The sequence below is a fragment of the Aythya ferina genome, assembly GCF_964211825.1.
Source record: "Aythya ferina genome assembly, chromosome: 6".
NCBI classification, from domain to species: Eukaryota; Metazoa; Chordata; class Aves; order Anseriformes; family Anatidae; genus Aythya; species Aythya ferina.
Window position 1 is genome coordinate 34096130 of NC_140303.1, and position 20467 is coordinate 34116596.

The 20467-nt window shown below is 45.3% G+C and overlaps 1 protein-coding gene across 1 annotated transcript; it reads right to left on the minus strand.

The window, feature by feature from the left end:
* Positions 1–1224: 1224 nt before the first annotated feature.
* On the minus strand, positions 1225–20267 carry SCTR (secretin receptor). Its single transcript, XM_084524373.1, is given in 16 exon segments — positions 1225–1857; positions 2877–2918; positions 3094–3232; positions 3327–3418; positions 6064–6133; positions 6662–6722; positions 6814–6967; positions 7686–7818; positions 8800–8897; positions 9190–9293; positions 13640–13750; positions 15955–16081; positions 19933–19984; positions 19986–20035; positions 20038–20094; positions 20096–20267. Coding segments are annotated over 16 exon segments (1530 nt in total). The 5' UTR covers positions 20159–20267; the 3' UTR covers positions 1225–1680.
* Positions 20268–20467: the final 200 nt, after the last annotated feature.

Here is a 20467-nt window from a genome sequence, read left to right on the forward strand (position 1 = left end):
ACAGAGGAAATTAGGCTAATGGTCATCTCTCTTTGGAAGTATCTGACTTGCTAAATACCCTGGGACTAAGTGAAACTCGCAGATATTTGAAGGATCTGCATGGCTTGAGAAAATCAGTGAGAAGCAAGAGCTTTTACCCAAAGGTATACAGAGAGGGATCTCCTTTCTCTCCGTCACAGGACTGATCCTGCTTCTGCTGTTCCTTCCACTGGTTGTGGCTGAGTTTTAAAGGACTAGGTCGACTCAAAACCTTGCCATTTCCAAAAAACGTAAGTTTAGGACTAATTCCTGGGAGCTCTTGCCAGTTCACTGAATTGTACTTGATTTTTTTTCGCCTCTGGTGTTAAGAGGCTCAGCTCTCCCATTGCAGGGCGACAAGCATCGGCAGGCAAAGCCAAACAGGCAGAGGAGGCTGAACGAATACAAAACCCTTCCCCCTGACAAGGCATCAGTCCTGGCCCAGCCACTGTACCCAGTTGATTAGGAGAACACAGGCTGTGCAATCTATCAACACCAGCAGAAAATAATGGTATTTTTCCTGTCCTGAATCTTGCCGTTTGAAGCAGCGCTAATAACAGCACTCAACAAATCGCTTCGGTGCAGGTAATTCAACTTTGAAGGCATCCTTTGAATCTCTCTGCATGTTTGTCTTCTGGCGAAATGGCAGAAGCCTGCCATGAGGGCTTGCTGTAAATAGAAGTTTGAGTGGTTTTGGCAGAGCAGTTGGGGAGCGCCGCTCAGTCAGTGCTTGGCAGAGCTGTGCTTATTTTGCCAATGTCATATGGGTGACCGGGAGCGGGGAGAAGGTGATAAATGCCACTTGCTTTCTGTTCAGTCATCTTTGCCCTCAAGGAAAGCTAGGCAAGAATTGCCTCAACTTGGTAAATAGAGATAAAAAATCAAATAGCAGACCTGACTGACTGCATTTGTCAGCTGAATTCTTTCACCCCTTTGCAATTCAAACCAGGGCAGTTCTCATGGCCACTCTTGGAATTTGCGACAATAGCTTCTACCTTTTCAAAAACCATACCGAAACCCCAACAGGACCACAGCTGTTTCCAAGATCACCATTGTTAGAAGAGGCAAAGGAAGAAAACTTTGATGCTGCCACTATCGCTGAAGAATACCTGAGCAATGGGTATACAATCACAGTGGAAGGAGGAGCTCAGATGTACTTTATATTCTCAGCGTCCATCATCAACAGAAAGACTTTGAACCTTAGTGAACTCTAGGTACAGTGACGTTGTATTTCAAACCCATAGTCTGTGTTGAAGGACGGTATTCAACCTTCATCTTACAAAGCTGAATATCCTCCTAGCTTCAACAGCAGAAGAAATACAAAACATCTGAAACTCACCCGCCTGGCCTAGCATTGGAAGGGAGCCACGTGGAAAATGAGAGGCTACATTTAAGGTAGAAATAGCAGCTTAAAAATATTGGTGTGGAAAGAAACACAAATGACTGTGGCCAGAAACCCAAGGAAGAGCATAATGTTTTGGCCCATTTTGCCTTGCAAAATAACTTTGGTGCTACACAGGATATAGACGAACAGATGTGCTTCAAGAACTGCTGATCCACAGCCAAGTCCCGGTCTCGGATACATACACAAGACTCCCAGCACAGTCCATGGGATTTAACCACGTGTATCTGAGCACGGAGGTATCCCTCAAGGGTGCAGTGTTAAAGCATGCTTGATCTTTGGAGGGTTGCTCTCCTGTGCTGTGGTGGGCTCGACTTCACTACCTGCATCTCCTGAGTTAAGCCACTTCCTCCGTTACTTGCTGAGGTGCTAACGTGCTGATGCAAGTGTTTGCTTAAATGCCACTGCCTCCATTTTCTCTGAACTTCCAGCTGAACCTAGGTAGAAAGATCACAAAATACTTGGTTCAGCTAGTTTATCTTGGAGCCCAGCATTGCAGAGAGCAGTATAACAGGAAAAGGAGAGATGGTTACCTTTGCCAAGGTCTGGATTTATTTATTTAACCCCCAGTTTAAGGGATTAGGGTAGGGCCTGTTTCTTGTCACTTCTAGTGATACGGCTGTTGCAGCTACACAATTTTCTGTGAACCTGTTTTTCTGTTTAATTGATGTTGAAATTGTTTGTGTAGACTAGCTGGCCATAGTGTCTGGTTTGGATTTGTCAAAGATTTTTATTTTTTTAATCAAAATGGGACATTTTGACACAAAGGTGAAAAAAATGCGGATTTTCTTTTCAAAACAACTTTGTTTTTCTGAAATCCTGTTAAAGCACCATCCAACATTTTTCAAACCCATTCTCCCTTTCAAATCAACTTTCCTTCCAAACTTAGGAACTAACAGTTTGGGTTCTTTTCTTTTCTTCTCCCAGGTCTGGATAACATTTCGCTTTGCCTCTACCAGCAGCAGTATTTTAGAGTGCCAGTTCTAGCCCAGGAGCCTGGGAGTTATAGGACCACAAAGGCAACAGACCTTCTTCCAAAAGCTTTACCTTATGAGAGTCCTAATAAATTTGGACTCGCTACAGCTTTTTCTAAATTCCCTCCTAAGGATCAAGCAACAAAAACAGACACAGGATGACAGATCATACCATCATACATCAGAATCAGGTTCTGATTTTCAGTGTGACTGTGTGCGGGATGGTTCTCCCACCCTCCACTCCCAGACAGTAATAATGCTATCTGATTTAGGAAAGGGTTGCAGTAGATGAGAGATGAAGTTCGCATCTGGCGTATGATTACTTAGGTTTGCCAGGTCTAGGAGGTATTTCAGGAGTGACGATAAGTAGCTGGGAAGAAAACTGTCAGATAAAACATGTAATTCATTGGAGAAAACATACCCTACTAATTAATGAGATATACGTGAGCAATAAAAAAGAATGTTATCTACACAAAACTCACCTCACCATTAAGAAAACAATAAAGTACAGCCACGAAAAAGCCCTGAAAGATAAAAAGCACCATAGTCACAGAATTAGAACTGCAGTTCCAGCTTTTAAATTCAGATGATATATCTCAAAGGAAATCAGACAACTTGTTATTGCCACTGGGCCTCTGTGCAGAGCTACACGTTATACCTCATATTACTTAAAGAAAAGAGTAGCATGTCAACGATTACCTGGAACGATCCAAGAGCCAGTTCAAAAAACAGCTGAATTTCCATTGTGCCACTACTTGTGTCTTCAGGGAAGAAAGCAAAGATGATGTAGTGAACCCCAAAGAGCGGGATGAGGAGGAGCGTCGACTTGGCAAGCTTCCTGGGAGTGGAAACAAAGGGGAAAACCAGTGTAGAAGGGGCAAGAGGAGTCTGGTGTGTTGATGTGGTATAAAGTTACGGTGTGCAGGACGTACTTGTACTGGTTGAAATCGTTGCTCCGTCTTTCAGGTGAGCTGAGCTTCTTCATCAGGATTCTTAAAATGTTGATGAAAAGAATGAAATTAATCTGAAAGTAAAAAGAAAGAAATAAAAAGAAAATGAAGGATATGGGAAAAAAAAAAAAAAAAAAAAAAAAAAAGCAAACAACAAAAGTGTCCCATAACCAAAAGCGAGTTGCCAGGTCTCAGCAGAGTCAGTTAGGGGTGTTTTGGCTGAGCAGGCAGAACTGAGGGGCTGGGGCTGGTCTGTGGGTTTGCAGCTCTCCCTGTTCCCATCCCTGTCCCCTAACCTGTCCCATGCCTCTCCAGCCTGCCCAGCCACTCAGGGCTTGGGAACTGCCTGGTTTTCCCAGAGTTTGCTAGCTATGGTCAGGGCTTTTTAATGGGAGAAATCACTGAAGTGCAAAGGGACCAGGAAAGGCCTTGGGGAGCCCCTGTGTGTGCTGGGGGATGAGGCCACAGGCCCTGCTTTGGCTGCCAACACCACCTGCGAGCACCCTTTGCTCCCTGCTGAAAACACCAGAATGGTTTCAGATGGCGGAGGCAAAGCCATTAACAGTGGGATTAGGGGAGAGCTGGGGCAGTTCTTCCTTCTTCAACCCCCCCTCTCTGAGGGTGGATCCCACATAAAGATGCTGATCTACGGCTGTGTTTGAGCGCAGGTGAAGCAATGGCTGCTTCTGTGGGCTCGAGCCCCTGACACAGAGCAGGAGCAGCAGTGGAGGCCATGCCCGCTCCCACAGCAGCACTCAGCCACCCTTGGCCTTATCTGCACCACAGTGGGGCAGGCAGCACCTGGCTGCACGCCCACAGCACCTTTTCACAAGCTCCCATGCCAGGCCTTCAACCCTTCCCTATGTGTATTAACACATACAAGCGCCATTACAGGCATGCAACCGCCTCATGGCAGCCTGTGCATGCAGGGCTCCGGGGTGGTGGGTTTGGTGGGTTTCCTCAGGAGACAGGGATCAACATCGGATAGGACAGACCCAGGGTGTCCCTGGGGCAGGGGCTCCCGAAATTAGTGGGTGAGGAGGAAGCAAGCATGGCTGTGTGGTCTGGGCTGGAGAGGGAGGGTGGGGAAGGCTTAAAGTTTGGGAGCTGGAGGTGAGGGAAGGAGCAGAGCTGTGAGGAGCTGGGGTGGGGAGTGTGAAGGAAAGGCAGTGAGATACGGTAGGAGTCTTGGGGGAAAATGGGGCTCAGGTCTGAGGATTCTGGTGGTTTTTTAACCCAGTGGGTCAGACCTAAGCCCTGTAGGCGGTGCAAGACTTTTTGCTGATGAAAATCCACTGGGAATGGGAGGACTGTGGGACTCCCGCTGGGAGGAATTGCCAGTGGGCAGCACAGCCAGCGTGTTAGTCTGGGAGGACAAAGGAGCTTATCAGTGTTGATTTTCTGCCCTTTGAACTGCTAAGGACTGTGTGCTGTGAGGAATAAAGAGATTAGATCTGAATTCTCAAGGACTGGCTGTTTGTTTGCATCTGTAGCTATGGGCTTGAGAAAAGCCTCTGTTAGGTAAGGAGGCAGGGCCTTGCAGACGGCTCCCGCCTGAGGCAGCTGGCTAGATGTGATCAGGGTTTCAAGGGGATAGTGGGTGGCCCTTAAAAGATAAACGAAGACTGTGATTTTCACCTTGCAGAACTTCTGGGCCTTGTTGGAATTTAAATATTGCTGAGCAGCTCCTTTTCATTAGGGAAAATAAATGCTGTGGCCTCGTTGATCCTGAATCACTTTGTGTGGTCTTCTGTTTGTCTTGTGGGGGTGAAGAATTGCTCAGTGGTAAAAGGGAGCAGGGTTTAAACCACCACCTATGCTTGGGTTTCCAAGAGAGTGTGCGAGTGCTGCAGTTTGTGATTTGTAAACATAATGGAGCCTACTGGCAACACGAATACCTCAGTTACTGCATTCTTACCCAGTGTCAGCAGGTCACTTGAGAGTAGCTAGCAGCTCACATGGTTCTCTAGTAAGGCTTCAAATTAACCACTGCAGACCCCCAGGGCCCACACTTGGGCAGAACTATCTCCATGAAGCAGCTGCAGCCCCTTGGTACCTTAAAACTATAAAGGTGAGCACCAGCAAATGCTCAAACCCTAGGTGTTGAATATTATTTGTGCCAAAGTGTTAACATCTCCTCTATCCTATACTGGGCAGGTTCACACTGAGTTTCAATCCCTACGTCTCATTTCAGTGAGCAATGCCTTAATAGCCTAATTGCAGTCTACTAACAGACGGTGCATGAAGCCTGTGAGCTGCTCTCATTGCTCAAAACAAAAGCTAATGATCATGTAAGGCAAGTTGTTTTTGGCTTTGCTAAGAGGGGCAGTGACCGTGAGACACAAAGGCTATTGTACTGAAATGTACAGCCACTTGGTTTCTCCTCTGGAGCCTTTCTTGAAACAGTCCAAAACAAGCTTCCACAAGCCAGCCAAATTCATATGAAATCAACAGGATGTGGAAACCTGATCTTCTTCAGGCTCTTGCTTCTTGGGAGGACACTCTAGCTTTCCTTGCAACTTAGCTTTGGGGCATTAGTTACTGACAAAATCATGCTGAGCAGAAGTTGCTTAAGCAGTAATTCATGTGTCACGCCAGTTCAGGCACATGTCTAAGATCAGTTCATTAACACACTTCTAAAGCATGTTGAGTAGATGATCTCTGACTTCACAATATTTGAAAATACAGTTTGAATGTGCTTGTCCCAGAAAAGACTTACAAAAATAGACAAAACTACAGGGCCTTTAATGATCCACCAGGTATTGGCATTAGTGTTAATGTCCCAACACCTGCAAAAATAGAAGAGAAGGTGCATTCAGTTATCAAAGCACTAGTGTCTTTTCAAAGGGATTTAGTCTGTTTTGTACTTTGGATGGGCCCCCATTCCCTCTTCTACAGAATTAATTTCCTGTTCCCACTTAGCTGGTGCAACATTTTGGGAAACCCCTGACAGAAAACTGTTCACCTCCACTGGACAAAAGTATATCCTGCCCTTGAATTACATCCACTTTTCAAAATTTTGCAAGGGAGAAGAGAAAGGAACAAAGCTTCACTGATCAAATGCAGGTGTTTATAACATCATGGGCAGAATTTGCTCTTGAAGGACATCTTCCACCCTTGAAAATAGTCAAATTAAAATTGAGGCTCTCTCTCAGCTTGTTCAGCTGGATGTTTCTTCCCTGCCTATGCTGGGAACCTATGCTGGCTAGCACCACAGTTGAAATGCAGTTGATTTGCTTGGCTGTCAGTGGTTAGGAATGAGCAGGAAATCCCTGCAGCAGCCTGCACAACTCCACTCCCCCCTCCAAATAACTTACCCGGTGTTTTCATGGAGTTGCCTTGCAGTGGCCCACGCAGCCACAAAGACACTCGGGGCACCTGCAATTGGAAAAGCCAGTTACTGCTCTACAAATCCATCCCAGAGGCACAACAAAGTGACAATTATGCACATGAAGAGGAGAGCCGTTACCCCATCCAAGGGTGATGAACCACCAGAAGAACTTCCTTTCTGAGAAGAAGGAAATTACCAGGAGAGCGTGGAGGTACAGTCCCTCCACGAGAAGCCAGCTGTAGTTAGACATAATGCAATACTGAAAGAAGACCATGGTAAGCTTGCATCCAGCCTGAGGAAACAGAGGATAATTAACTTCTGCTTCTGTTTGTATCTCTTTTCAAACAGAGTTTAAAGCACTGAACATGGCTTCCAGTGCCCTGCCCCCCAATATTTACAAGATGTTTTGCTGCCAATACAAACAACAAAGAAAAATTTTTATATTTCAAAGTTCAATGTGTTCTTATATTCTATCTGTGAGCCCCATTACCAGGATCTAAAATCCACATAAGAATCTCCACCCTGGTGGTGTGTCCCATGTCTATGGACTCTGACACCTGCATTTAGGTGCCTCTGCGTTCATGTGCTGAACTCCTGGTCTCTTCTGTAGCAATCTAGTCAATGCAGTCAAGCTGATGAATGCAGACACCTATTTTAGACCTGCCTGGGTACCCTCTGTGTCAATACTTGAGGGGACTGTAGATGCCTGCGTATGGGTATCTATAGCTGCACCTCTGTTTCTGTGTGTTTCATCCAGCCTGGGCCCCTTTTTACATCCTCATACCTCCCTCACCCATTCAGAATCCTCCCAAAACAGGGAAATCTCAGCCTGGAACAACTAATGCATGGAGTTGAGCAACAGAGAAGGGACAGGGCCTACTTTTCCCCTCCCATACCCTGGTATGACAAATAGAAACCTAGGATGAAGATTTTCTTCCCTGCACACTAACTATGGCTGGGATCCTGCTGGGAAGCTGAAGTGTGGAATAAGCTGGAAGGCAAAGGGTTACCGTGTGTGCCTCACAGTAGTTTGTGTCTTCAGAGGAGAACAAAACAGCATCTTTGATGAAGTTAGATGAGGCTCGCAAAATGAAGGATGTGAAGAGATGCATGTGGATGTAGTTCCTCGTACAGCGAAGTCTTCTGCAAGGAAAAGAGAGAGCTTCTATGAAGTTACATTCCTAGACAAAGCAGGAAGCTTGTGGCTGTAACCACCAGGTTTCAGTCCTTATTAATGCTGAACTGACAACTTAAGAACACTGTTTTTCTGTTTGTGAAAGGAAGACTAATGGATTTCCAAAGAGGAATACCCTATAGAAGACCTTGAAAAGCAGAAGTCACATCTGCTCCACTCAGGTACTAAAAATAGCTGAGCATTGCCAGAAGAACTGAAATTTCATGCCAATATGCTTGTTTTAGCTCCCATCTCTCCTTCCCAGGGCATCATGAAGCCAAGGAGCTGTGTTTATCCACACTGAGGTCAATTTCTTTGGTTTGTCTCAACAGTGCATTTGTGCCTGCAGTGTTTTCTGTATTATGTCTCCAGATAATTCAAGCTAGGAGGCCTTGCAGCCTCATGACTAGTCTGTGGAGTAGTTGGGGTTCCTCTGACCAGAGGTGCCTCCCTGATATTTACTGTAAGGGAGATGCATTTCACTGAATAAGCAGCAAAGTGCAAATTCCAGGTTATAAAGCTGTATGAAGATAAACCTACTGTCAGGTCACTGCTGTAAGCCTGCAACACCTCTGTAGAAGTCAATGCACTGGTTCTTAGAGCAAAGTTTTAGCCACAGTCTTGGGTGGGGTAAAAAACACTAGGAGGAAGGACACTCTGTTCCAGGGACACCAAAATCATGGCAAAATCATAGCAGTGAGATGGTGCAAACTCCAGTCTGCAAAATAGCATAAACTATATTTTGGAAAGGACAGGAGTGCACAATATGAGGAACAGCCCTGACATTTGCTGTGAGACAGGACTCAGCTCATTTTCCATCACTGATTTATGTGAAAGTTTTCAGAAATACTGCAATGTTTAACTTGTCCTGAAAGCCAACAGAAGGGTCTGTGTCAGCTGAGATGACCAGACGTCCTGCCCAAAGGCAACCCAGCGATGCTTCTCCTCACCTTAAAGAGGCCAGGACCACTAAGGCTATTGTCAGCGTCACAAGGGAGGTGCAGTATCCAATGGTGTACATGGTCTTCAGGGTCATGAAATAGGCTTGCTGCAGGGGAACAGATATACACATCTTTACCTTTCACTATCTGGTAGAAATTGGCCCATACCAAATGAAGGCTATCCCTTATTTCTTATCAAGTAGATTTTCTTGTAAAATCAGCTGTGGAAGTTTTAGACTGAGCAAAACTCACTGCGAAAGCATTTGTGCTGAAGAACACTTATACCCACAATCCCACCTGGGGTAGATCACATTATTCAGTCTCTCCTTAATAGATTGAGCACGTCCCTTCCCAGAGCCCCAGAGCTGCAGATTTGTGGTCACAGGCACTTGGACTCACTCTTTTCTCATTTGTGGTGTCATTGACGTTGTAGCCACAAGCAATATCTGGTCTTGGATACGGGTCTGACCAACCCTCGCTGGTACAGTTTCGGTAGACAAAACCTGTATGGTAACAACAACAAAAGAGACAAAACCAGGTGTAACTATTTCCAATCATATCGTTGTTCTCCTTACCATCACCAACATGAAGGGTTCCTCGAAGAGCAAGGAGAACATTTTTTCCCCAGGCAGTGTACTCAGCATAGCTGGAGGTGAAATGCAGCTGAGCTGATTGTGTTGATACTTGCCCAGTGTATTTGTGTGGGTCATAATATTGTTTGCCAGCTCAGGGATGACTGTGACGGATGTGTTTTTATTAATTGCAACATAAATAATACTGTTCGGTACATCTGGTGTTTCTTGGCCAGAGTTCCAAGATCAGCAAACATATGACTTGTTCGGTCATGGATTCATACTCCATACAAGCCTGATACTTTCTTGGACATTCTCACCACCTCAGGGTTGTACTGTGGTTTGTCACAGTCTGAGGAGAACACAAAACGTTAGACGGGCACAGCTTTTTGGGGAGACTTAAATGGAAACTAAAAGGCTTATACCCACAGCCAAGTTCAGGCGTCATCTTATGCAGTTGATTTTCTTGCTTACTTGGAAATCAGAGGCCAGGATGGGAATTCCCTCACTTAAGTTAGACTTCTGAAAGCAAAATGCTTGAGTTTAAGCGTGTCCCTTGCAGCCATCTTTCTAGTCAGTGGAGAAAAAGAGCCATTTGAAGAAATCATCTCATTTTCAGACAGACATCTGCACAGGGTGGTTTGTCTGACCTACTTCTATTCGGACATCTGACTCCTCAAGCTGGGTGAGATGGGTCACCACCAAGCTGCACGTGGTTAAACAGGACAGGTTTGAATACGCTCACATTCGTGTCCAGCACCAACACACCTTGCAATCTCACCCGAAGAAAATGGCCCCAGCAGGCAGGTAGGCTACGGGCTGAAGAGAAGAGAAACTTCCACAAAGAAATAAAGCCACTGCCTGCTGTCCTAATCACATGCATCTGTTCAGTCGGAGCCACCCTTTAGAAAGAGGGCGTAAAACCCTGGCTCTGCTGCAGTAATAGCTGTACTTGCAAGGACTTAGGACCTGAAATCAGCAGTCCTTAGTGGAAGCCTTGACAGCAGGCACCATAAAAGTCTATTCCTGTCTACGCATTTAGCCACAGGGACTCTAGGGCATCCAGTTTCTGCAAAACATCCCTGCAGCGCTGAGGGAACAGGGGAAGATGCATATGCAGCAGTGTTTGGCACTGGTTTATGCTTTTGGGAGCCCTGCTGGGACTGTCAGGACAGTCAGGGCTCCTGCTACCTCCGGGTTAATTCTGGAGACCTCCGAGCATGTCCACACTTGGTTTGCCCTCAGCTCTGTAAAACAGCAAGGCACAGCAAACATGCTGAGATCTCCAAGCGGGGAGAGCTCTGGGTGTGTCCATACCCGACTATTATTCTGATGCTTTTATGAACATTTTGTTCCAGCTTAGCATCTTTGGAAGGGCCGGGCTTGTTTTTTAAGCCAGGTTTTCTGTACGCTGCTGCAGCACAGCAACAACAAAAGGAAGAGAAAGAGCTCTCCCCAGCCAACCATGGGTCTCTCTGTCCAGCACAGGGCCACCAAGCTGACCAAGGGACTGCAGCACCTATGAGGAGAGGCTGAGAGAGCTGGGACTGTTCAGCCTGGAGAAGGGGATGCTCAGAGGGATCCCATCAGTGTCTGTAAATACCTGAAGGAGTGTGCAAAGAGGATGGAGCCAGGCTCTTTCAGTGGTGCCCAGGGACAGGAGAAGAGGCAATGGGCACAAACTGGAACACAGGAGGTTCCCTGTGAACTTCAGGGAGCGCTTTGTGCTGTGCAGGTGACCAAGCAATGGCATGGGTTGCCCAGAGAGGTTCTGGAGTCTCCTTCTTGGAGATCTTCATATGCATCTGGACATGGTCCTGGACAACCTGCTCTAGGTGGCCCTACTTGAGCAGGGGGTTGCACAAGGTCACCTCCAGAGGTCCTTTCCAACCTCAGCTGCTCTGTAATTCTGTGGTCCTGCCTTGGCACTCAGCAAGTGAGAGGTATGGTGGCAAATGTTCTACTTCAGCTTCAATTAAAGACCCATGTACTGGGAGCAGAGTGTCATGCTTGTAAACAGGTCCAGAACTGGGCATCGCCTAAGGATGTCAAAGTTGATCAGACAAGGAGAGGTGAAGTTCTGTGCTGGTGTCTGCTTGCAATTGCATTACAAGCAAACCATACGAGATTATGCAGGGCTTATTATATGGATGGACATGAGCACAATTTTAACAATGCTGCTTTTATGATAAAATACATTCTGGGGAAACTGCAGCATGCCCCACTCAGAGCAGACTCAGGGGCTGCAGCCCATCTAATGTTGGGTGCCTTGGAGGACTTCAGGGATAAGAGGGAGCAATGTCTGAAGGGAGGGCTGTGGGACTGGGGCCATTTCATGCAGCTTTCTCCTCTGCCTCTGACTCCCCACAGACATCACACCTTTCCCCATTTCTTGCCTGTGGGTTGTGAACTTCTGGTATGTTACTTGGTTTCAGATTGTTTTGTTTCTTTGGTCTGTTATGTGAGGAGAGGCCAGACAGTCTGGGCTGCAAATACAAGTCTGGATGTCAGCACAAAGCTCGGCCTCACAGAGACCAGCGTTTGGGTTCAGAGCTATCTGCATCTCTGCACATATGGGTCTTTGGCATTTGTGGCTGCCCATCTCTTTTGTAAGTGGCAAGGAAATAAAATTTTTGCTTTTCTTTCAAACAAAATGATATTTGTTTTTCTTTTTGCAAAATTGCTGAAAACAGGGCAACAACTGTAGCGGTAATTAAATGCATGAGTCAAAAGCCAGCCACAGTGCAAAATCAGAGAAGAATGTGGCTATGAGAATGAGAATAAACTATTGCTGACTTGTACCCAAAATGCCAGATGAAGAGACTGAAATAAGCTGTAAATGCCAATGAACCATGTCTTGGGTTTCTGTTTTGAACACTGTCACTTTGATTAGTGCTTATCAGAAGTGGCTCAGCTCTCAGCTTCTCAGTAAGGAGGGCAACCAAAGTTTAAAGCTGTTAGACTATCTATCTCCAAGATAATGCAATGCACATTTGATATGTAATTTATGACCTTTGGATGTACAAACTCCTCTTTTTCTGCCTGGCCGGTGCTGGCTGCGAGGGCAGAGGCAGGGAGCAGTTCCCTCTAGTGGCTGCACCAGCAGGGATTTCCTTTAGCACACAGTAAGGCTCGGTACCACTGTGCTGAAATTCGTGAGCACATGCCCGACAGATGATTTTCTCAGTGATCTGTGTCTTTATATAGTTTTTCTTCTATCTTCAGACGAGATTATAGGACTCAATGGGCAGCTACTGTTTCTGTGTACAGAAAGCAGCATGGTATTTCTTTCAATGCATATGGTTCACGTCTGATTTTATTTAAAGAGAACTAAATGCTTTTCTTCCTACTTATCTAATCCTTAGTAGACAATCTAATACTTTACCTCCTGTTCCTCCCTCCATAAAATCAATCTGTCTGCTTTTCTGTGAGTATCAGGTCTCATTAATCCATGTCCTATAACCAAAGAAAGGAGAGCCCTCTTCTGATTCAAATCATTAACTCACCAAAGAGAAATGTAAGCACATTTCTCAGGCATTGTTAAAAAGTCAAAATTAACAGAAAGCAGGCAGAAACTACTACTTAATGGCTCACAATTACTGTAATATATTGGGAATAAATGTCACTTCATTTCTAGCTGAGAAATCTCAAAGAATGGGCAACAAATGTTGCTTGAACTCATATCTTTTTGAGTAAGGGATTTGGTGAGCCATGGGACTAATGAAGCTTGAGTTCTTGTGCATTTGTGCTGCATCCTTGCGTGGAGACCGTCACACATTATGGGTGAACCCCCTTAATTTCCACTTGATGGAGGCACAAAAGGGGTTCTTTCCCTTACCTGGTTGGTTGTTTTTGCCAAAACTTGCGTGAGATTAATGCTGTGTGAACTTTTGCCCTCTTGTCAAGCTTGGCTGAGATCAGCCGCCTAAGAATTATTAGAAGGGGAAAGACAGGCGGAAATACATAAACAGAGACTGTGTGAAGAAAACTCTTTCCCTCAAGAAACCGTGTTAAATCTGCTTTTCAGGATAGCATTTATTTCCTGCACTTTTCTCTGCCTGTCTAAGAGAAATAAACTCTTAAACCATCTTGCTACTTTAATTCCAGGCTTTCCCACGTTTAGATTAGTGATGGAAATGGAGCTGCTAAGTGGCCGTTGGTCTTTAAAAGAAGCAGGGCCAAATTTTCCTTCAAGTTCAGACCTGACGGTGACATTTTTGTAAACACCATGTTTAACAAAAGACATCTCAGCAAGAAAAGAGTGTTTTTAGCGTTACCTTTTTTCCCAGTCAGCATCTGGAAGAATTTGGGGCAGGGAGCATCGACAGTCTGTCCCACAGCTGATGAAGGCCAGCAGCTCATGTTATCCCACATTCCAGCACATCTGCCTGGGGGCAGCAAGGAAACACCATCAAACTTCTCCCAGCGAGGACACACCATACAACACCTCCCAGCAATGCAACACCGTGAAACATCTCCCAGAAATGCAACAGCACGCAACATCTCCCAAGGACCAAGGCAGCTATGGGAACAGAGATACTCAGTACCCTGAAAAGCAAGCTGGATGAGACAGAACAAGTCCTGCTGAGACCTATCGAGACCTATATGGGACAGAACAGGTCCTGCTGGCTTCACGCCATCCCCTTGCAGGCTCCAGACCCATCCCACTCAGGTCCTTGACTGCACTGGTCTCTACCAGCTGGACAGAGAAAGTTGGGCCATGGGGAGCCTTGCACCAGGCCCTTGGCTACCAGTTTGTCTTCTGGTAACTAGTGAATAGCCCTGGAAAGATGAAGGAAACCAGATGTCAAAAATTTAGCTCACTTTTCAACCCTTCTAAAGCTTCCACTTTGAATCAGCCTGATGTTTTCCTTACATAATCCTTGTGTAAACACAAAAAGGCACAACGTGACTAGGAGTTTAAACAGCTTCAGAATGATACTGGGGAAAGGGCAGAGAGGAACAGCATTGTACAAGCATAAATACTCTGCCTCTAATTCATCTCTTTCATTATGTCCAGACAGTGCTGGAGTGAATAACAACAATAAACCACGGACTGGGTTCAGCTGCAGGTATCAATGGCTCTTCTGCTGTCGGAGAGCAAAATTTCACTGAGCTCTTCCCCAAGGCTGTGAAGGGAAGATCACCACATTTACAGGCCAGGGGAAAATGTAAATCCTCTGTTCATTTGTGCCATTTCTTTAAGGACGTGAGCGTGCAGCAGAGACAGCATTGTGGCAGCTTGTCCCTTCCTTTGCCTTTCTTCCTGCTCCTCCACTTGGTGCTGCCTGCCCACACCAGGCAAAGCTTCTGGGGCAGCAGGTGCAGGAGGGATGGGGTACGGAGGGTTAGCAACACCCTGCAAAGCCCCTGCTCTGTTTCCCTGTATGGTACACCAAGGGCAGGCACTGGATCCCCAGAGCTTTGTTTCTCTTCTTCAGACTGAAGTCCCTGTATAGGATTTTCTCCATGCAGACCTCGGACATGCAGATAAAAAAAAAGGATGGAGAAATGTGTATAATAAAAGCATTATTTCCTGGAAGAAAAGCGTAATTCTATAATTCACCAAGGTAACAAACCCTCCTTCAGTAAAGACTAGCAGAAGGAAATTCCTGTGCTCTCTCTTCAGAAGCCATTACCTGGGGACAGCTGGGCATCTTCCACCTCTTTATTTTGGGAGGGGTTCACTGTCAGGAGAAGATGTGTTTGCAGAGCTACAGCAACGGAGAGGGGCTTAGTCACTCTGGCTACTTCCAGCTTAAAGCTTTCTGCTACGTGGGTAGCCCCAAGCTCATGCCAGTGTGACTTGTTTGATATGTTTTGCAGAGGTTAAAGAGGCATTTTGATGGCCACTGGAAATGCTTTCTCAAAGGTTTAACATGGAGCTATAGTTTTAACTTGTTTCTTTGGGGAGAAAGGCACAGAGAGTAGGGATGTCCTGTATTAAAGTATCTAGGGGGATGTTTAACATTTGGATCCAACTTAATCCAACTAGATTAAGTTTCTTTTTATATTCGATGAGTCAGATCTGCATTCCGGAATATCTGCCAGCCTGCCACGAAGTACCCTGTAACTTCAGCTATATGGGCGTAATGCCCCAGGGCAGTCTCACACCCATCAGGCTGAAAGGGAAAACACAAAGACGGAGAAAAAGGCTAGGCATGCTACGAAAACAGGCAATAGATCTATATCTAATAGGAGCAAGGAAGATCTTCAGGTACTCATTGTTTTTGAAGGCAAATACGCCTGAGTAACTTTGTACTTAGTGGGCTGACTTTATAAAAATATCCTTGTCTAAGGTGAGAATAACTCCAAATCCTCTCCAATTCACATTTTGTTGGTGATGGGCTCTCTAGCTGTGAAGACTGCAGTCAAACCACTGACCTTGAAGTCTCGTATGATTACCATTTGCCATCACAGTAAGGTTGAATCCTGCTCTCAGAGCCTTGCAACACATCTTACCTGTTTTTCTGCTCCTCACTGAGAGGCACGCATGGGGTGCATGCCTCCTGTGGGAAGGAACGTGGGGGTACTGAGGCCACTCGGCTGACCTGAGAATGGTTTTCACCTTGCACATTCCCCCACCCTTTACCTGATGTCAGGAGCAGATCATTTTCAGGTGTCCTGTTCCTCGCCTCCAGGGACAGAGTCTCAGCACAGTTTTCTTCCTCCTTTTTCAGGACGCTCAGGAGGTCACAGATAAGTGGGGCAGCCCTGATCTGCAAATTTGAAAAGCAGTACAATCACTTTTCCTCTTAAAACGTGCGCTCCCTCAACAGGATTTGCCCCCCTTGTCCTCACATTTTCCATGCAATGCCGTCAATTGATTGTGGAGCGTATTTCCTTGAAATACAGTCAATTTTCTTAATTAAGTCTGCGTTTTTATGATAGCAGTAGGCAACCACAGATTCAGCTCCTGTCTGCTCCCATTTGCTGAGGTTGTTATTGAGAGAAATGAGGCTGTTATTCTGCTAAATAAAGTACCTGAGCATGCTGCTGTTCCCCAAACCTGCAGAAGCATCCAGGGCACTGCTGGACGCTCCTGGAGCAACAGAGAATTAATTATCCATCTCTGGCAGTATCAAACCGCAGACCCTTGCAGTTTGTTTCCCTGGATGACATTTACTTGCATGGCTGGCCCAAATATGTCCACTGGCTGCAGACCACCCAAGCCTGTTTCACTGCTACCGATCACGGAGCTGCAGGAGCCAAGCTGACTGCTAGCAGAGTCTCAGGGAATTTTTTTGTGAGGAAACCAATCGTAAATTGGCCCGAGCACACCATGCCACATTCCTCTTTCTCCATCCTCCTTTTTCACAAGGAAGGGTTGAAATGTTAGTCTTAACTCGGTCCTGAAGCAGCAATTAAATGTTTGGTTACTGTTTTATGTAGGTGGGCCAAAATGAATGTACAAAACAGCTATCCACCATTAACATGGCATGTATTAAAAACCAGTGCAAAATGATTTGTAGGACAAGATCCCAGTCTTAATATCTTACAGTATGTTTATTGAAAACTGTCCTCAGAGCCTGGGATGTTTCAACTTTCAGGCAGTATCCAGAAAGTCACCCTGAATCACTGTGGGACGCTCTTCCAGGCACATCAGGCACCCCTAACATCTGTATTTGTCCAAATCAAAACCCATAAATCTGATTTCCAGCTGTAACAGACCTGCGTGGTCCCCAGTGAGTGGAAAAAAGTACTTTCGCTATTTTTGCCTTGTTCCATCATTTATGACAATCAAAGTATTGAATACAGCCAGGTTCCCATTATAACAAAATAACAACAACAAAACTTTATAAATTCCCATTATAGAAATTGTATGTAGATATATACATACAAGTGTATATATACATGCATACTTAAAAGACTAAAAACAAGTCATCGGGTTGTATTATTTGAAATTTTTATAAACAGTTTGTTTTAATACATTTTGAGTGGGAAGAGGTAACCCGACAGCATCATGTTACTGCTCAACCTAACCAATCGTGTAGAATTGCTGATCACATTCTGATTAGTTTTAGGAAAAAAAGAAAAATCAGACCAAATTCACATTTTTTTTTCAGCTGGAAGTATTTGGGGTATTGCATTTCTGAACAAAGTTTGATATTTTCAGCAGTGTTTTGTGCCTTGTCTAATTGGTATATTCTATTTTACTGCACCATCTTTCTCCTTCGTCGTTGTGCATCCTGAAATAAAGAAACTTAAAACCATTCATTTGTGCATGATGTAATGAATTTTCTTGAATCACTCATGCAAAGAATTCAGATTAAATAAACTATTCTCTGATACCAGGATTTAGATACATTAAATCCATTTAATCTTTGAAAAGTTGGAAATGTCCAGCTGGAGTAACACGGCTAAAGAAAGGTAACTGCATTGAGTAGTTTCAGTTGTTAGCTGAAGACTGAATTTGATCATTGTGTAAATATTGACAGATCTTTCAAAATGTATTATTTATCACTCTCTGTCATTATGTATTTGATTACCAATAGTAAAGCAATTAACTACATTTTCATAATACACAAATACAAATGCAACTGTCCAAAAGTTACCTCGAAATTGTGTTAAAAATCAATATTAGCGTTAAACATTTAAAGCAGCCAACGAAACCTGTTTGGTGTGCATGCGGGTTGCTCATCACAATACTGAATGCATGTAAAAATAAACATTAGCCACCACCTGAGTGATGATCTCAGTAACGGGAGTATTTTTCACCTTAAAAAAAATATCCTGCGGGTGCTGCTTCCTTTTTAGAAAGGTATGTCCTAAGAGAGCTTTTGTTTCAGAAAGATTTTTAACACCTGCTTTATTTTCCTTCTAGAATGGGGCTGCATGCTGGTAGCATATCTAGAGGTGAAGACCACCTAGACAATTATTTTTTTTAATAAAATGTTGCTCAAGCAGGAGCATGGTGTAATCAATGCCTCCCCATTACTCTTTGACCCAGCAGAAGGATGTCAACTTTTCTCTCTGGATCAGACACCCCTGTCTGACACCAGACCTGGTGGCAACTGGATTTTAACCCCGGTGAGAGCAGAGAGCCCACAGGTTCTGGCTCAGGCACGTTGCTTCCCACAGCCTGCCTCCCTCCTCTCTGCAAGTCCGACCAGATGGGCCACAACTGTTTGCTGAGCACCCTGAAATGTGCCATTAATGGGCCACCTGGCCCTGCCTCTGCCCTGGCACCTCCACACACGTGTGTGCCTTCCTCGTGTGTGTCCCGCTGTTTGCTCGTGTACAGGCACCGCACGTGTCCTGAGGGCACCTTTTACTCCAGAAGGAAAATCCACTCCCGTAGGTGTGGATTCTCCATCTCTTCCTAAGTATTTCCCTGAAGCAGCTCCCAGGTTGTCAGATTTTGACAAAGCATCCTCTTATTTTCTACACTTTTTATTTCTTTAAAGAAAATGTAACATATCGAAACCATTCCAAACAGAAATAGTTGTGCTAATTAGATGTCAAGAATGCACAGAAATCTGCAATTTGTGATACCACTGGCACAGCCAACTACATTTCTTAACCTGTGAATGAGTGGATCTAAACACAATTTAATATGAATAGTATTTGCAGCCACAGAATTCCCAGATGTTTGAATTTGAAAATACGTATTCCTAGTTTAATGAGAGTGCTTAAGGGAGAACAAAGGATGCCAGGCTAAATGCTGTAAACAAAATCTGTATTTTGAAGGACTAGAAAGGGAGCAAGTAGAAGGAGGTGGTCTCAGTGGCACCTCGAGTGAAGACATCTATTTACAGAGTCCTTTGGGTAGCACCTAAGAATAAGAAACCCAAATGACAAGAAAATCAGCAGTCATTTTTTAATTATTGAATGCAATCAGAAGGTAAAGCAATGCAGGCTGCAGTCCCTGTGCAATTAAAACGCCCTGGCAGCGCTCAGGTTTTGTCAGAGTTCAAGCTGAATCCCCTGCTGGGACAGAGTGAATTTCCAAGTGGTTGCAGCAATTCTCTGTATTGACCAAGAGTTCAACCATCTCCCAGCTTCTTACAGCTGAACTGGGCATATTTCAGTCTTGGTTTTCTGTGTTTTGCAAAATCTGAAACACCCGAGCAGCTCAGAGATCATACCTCAGGCTCAGCTGGGCGCCCGGAGCACAGCAGTGGCCATCCATCACCTAAACTCCCAGTAAATGGGTAAAGCCAAAAGAAGGGAACCAAAATGTGTGGGGCCAACACCACCTTACACTCCTTCAATCTGAGTCAAGTGAGGCATTGGCAATGGTGGGCATTCCTGAGGGGATTGTTTGCTTGTGTAAACCAGCAAAGTTTCTCGAAACAGCATCAAGTCTTCCCTCCTTCCTCCCAGCACCGGCTGAGTTTACCAAGGCAGTTTGTGCAGCCGGGGAAACTGAGGCACCCAGCATCTGGCTGTCTGGACAACGTCAATTAGTGCAGGAAGCAGCAGAAGCAATAATAATAATAATAAAAAAAATCCCAGCTTATACACAGACATTTTAAAATTACGATGCCACAACTTAACGGCACAGAGATGCACTTATTCAGACACCACGATTCCATGCAATTCGCAATAAATAGCCCCGAGCACCTACCAGGACGGTTGAAATCCAGAAGATGATCACCCAGACGGTCCACATAGTCACTCAGTCTGCTTCCTTCATCCTTCATGCACCAGAGGTCACCAGGCTGTCTGTGTGCTCTCCAGCCTGGCTCTCAGCTCCTTTCACTTCATTCCTTTCCCTCCTTGCTTTTTTTCCTTCCCAGCTTTGACCATCCCGAGTCAACGTTTCTCTCCAGCTGCCGAGCCCCAGAGAGCATCAGCAATGACAGGACCCCCCCGTCCGCCCTCCAAGCTCTCCTCCTCCTCCTCCGCAGTTGCCTCCTGTCCCAAGAATAACAGCACCTCTGTTGAGCATGTTCCTACTATCGTCTGCCTCCCTTCCCGGCTATTACTCACTGCTATCGACGGGTGTCGGGAGGGAAGGATCATTCCTCATGCTCCCATGATAAGGGACCAAGCAGGGCTCCCGGGTAAGATGTCAGCCCCACAATGGCACGGGTAATCTATCAAGGGGAAATAGTCATTAGCACAGAGCGCAGCCCGGGGAGGACCCAGCCCTGGAATAA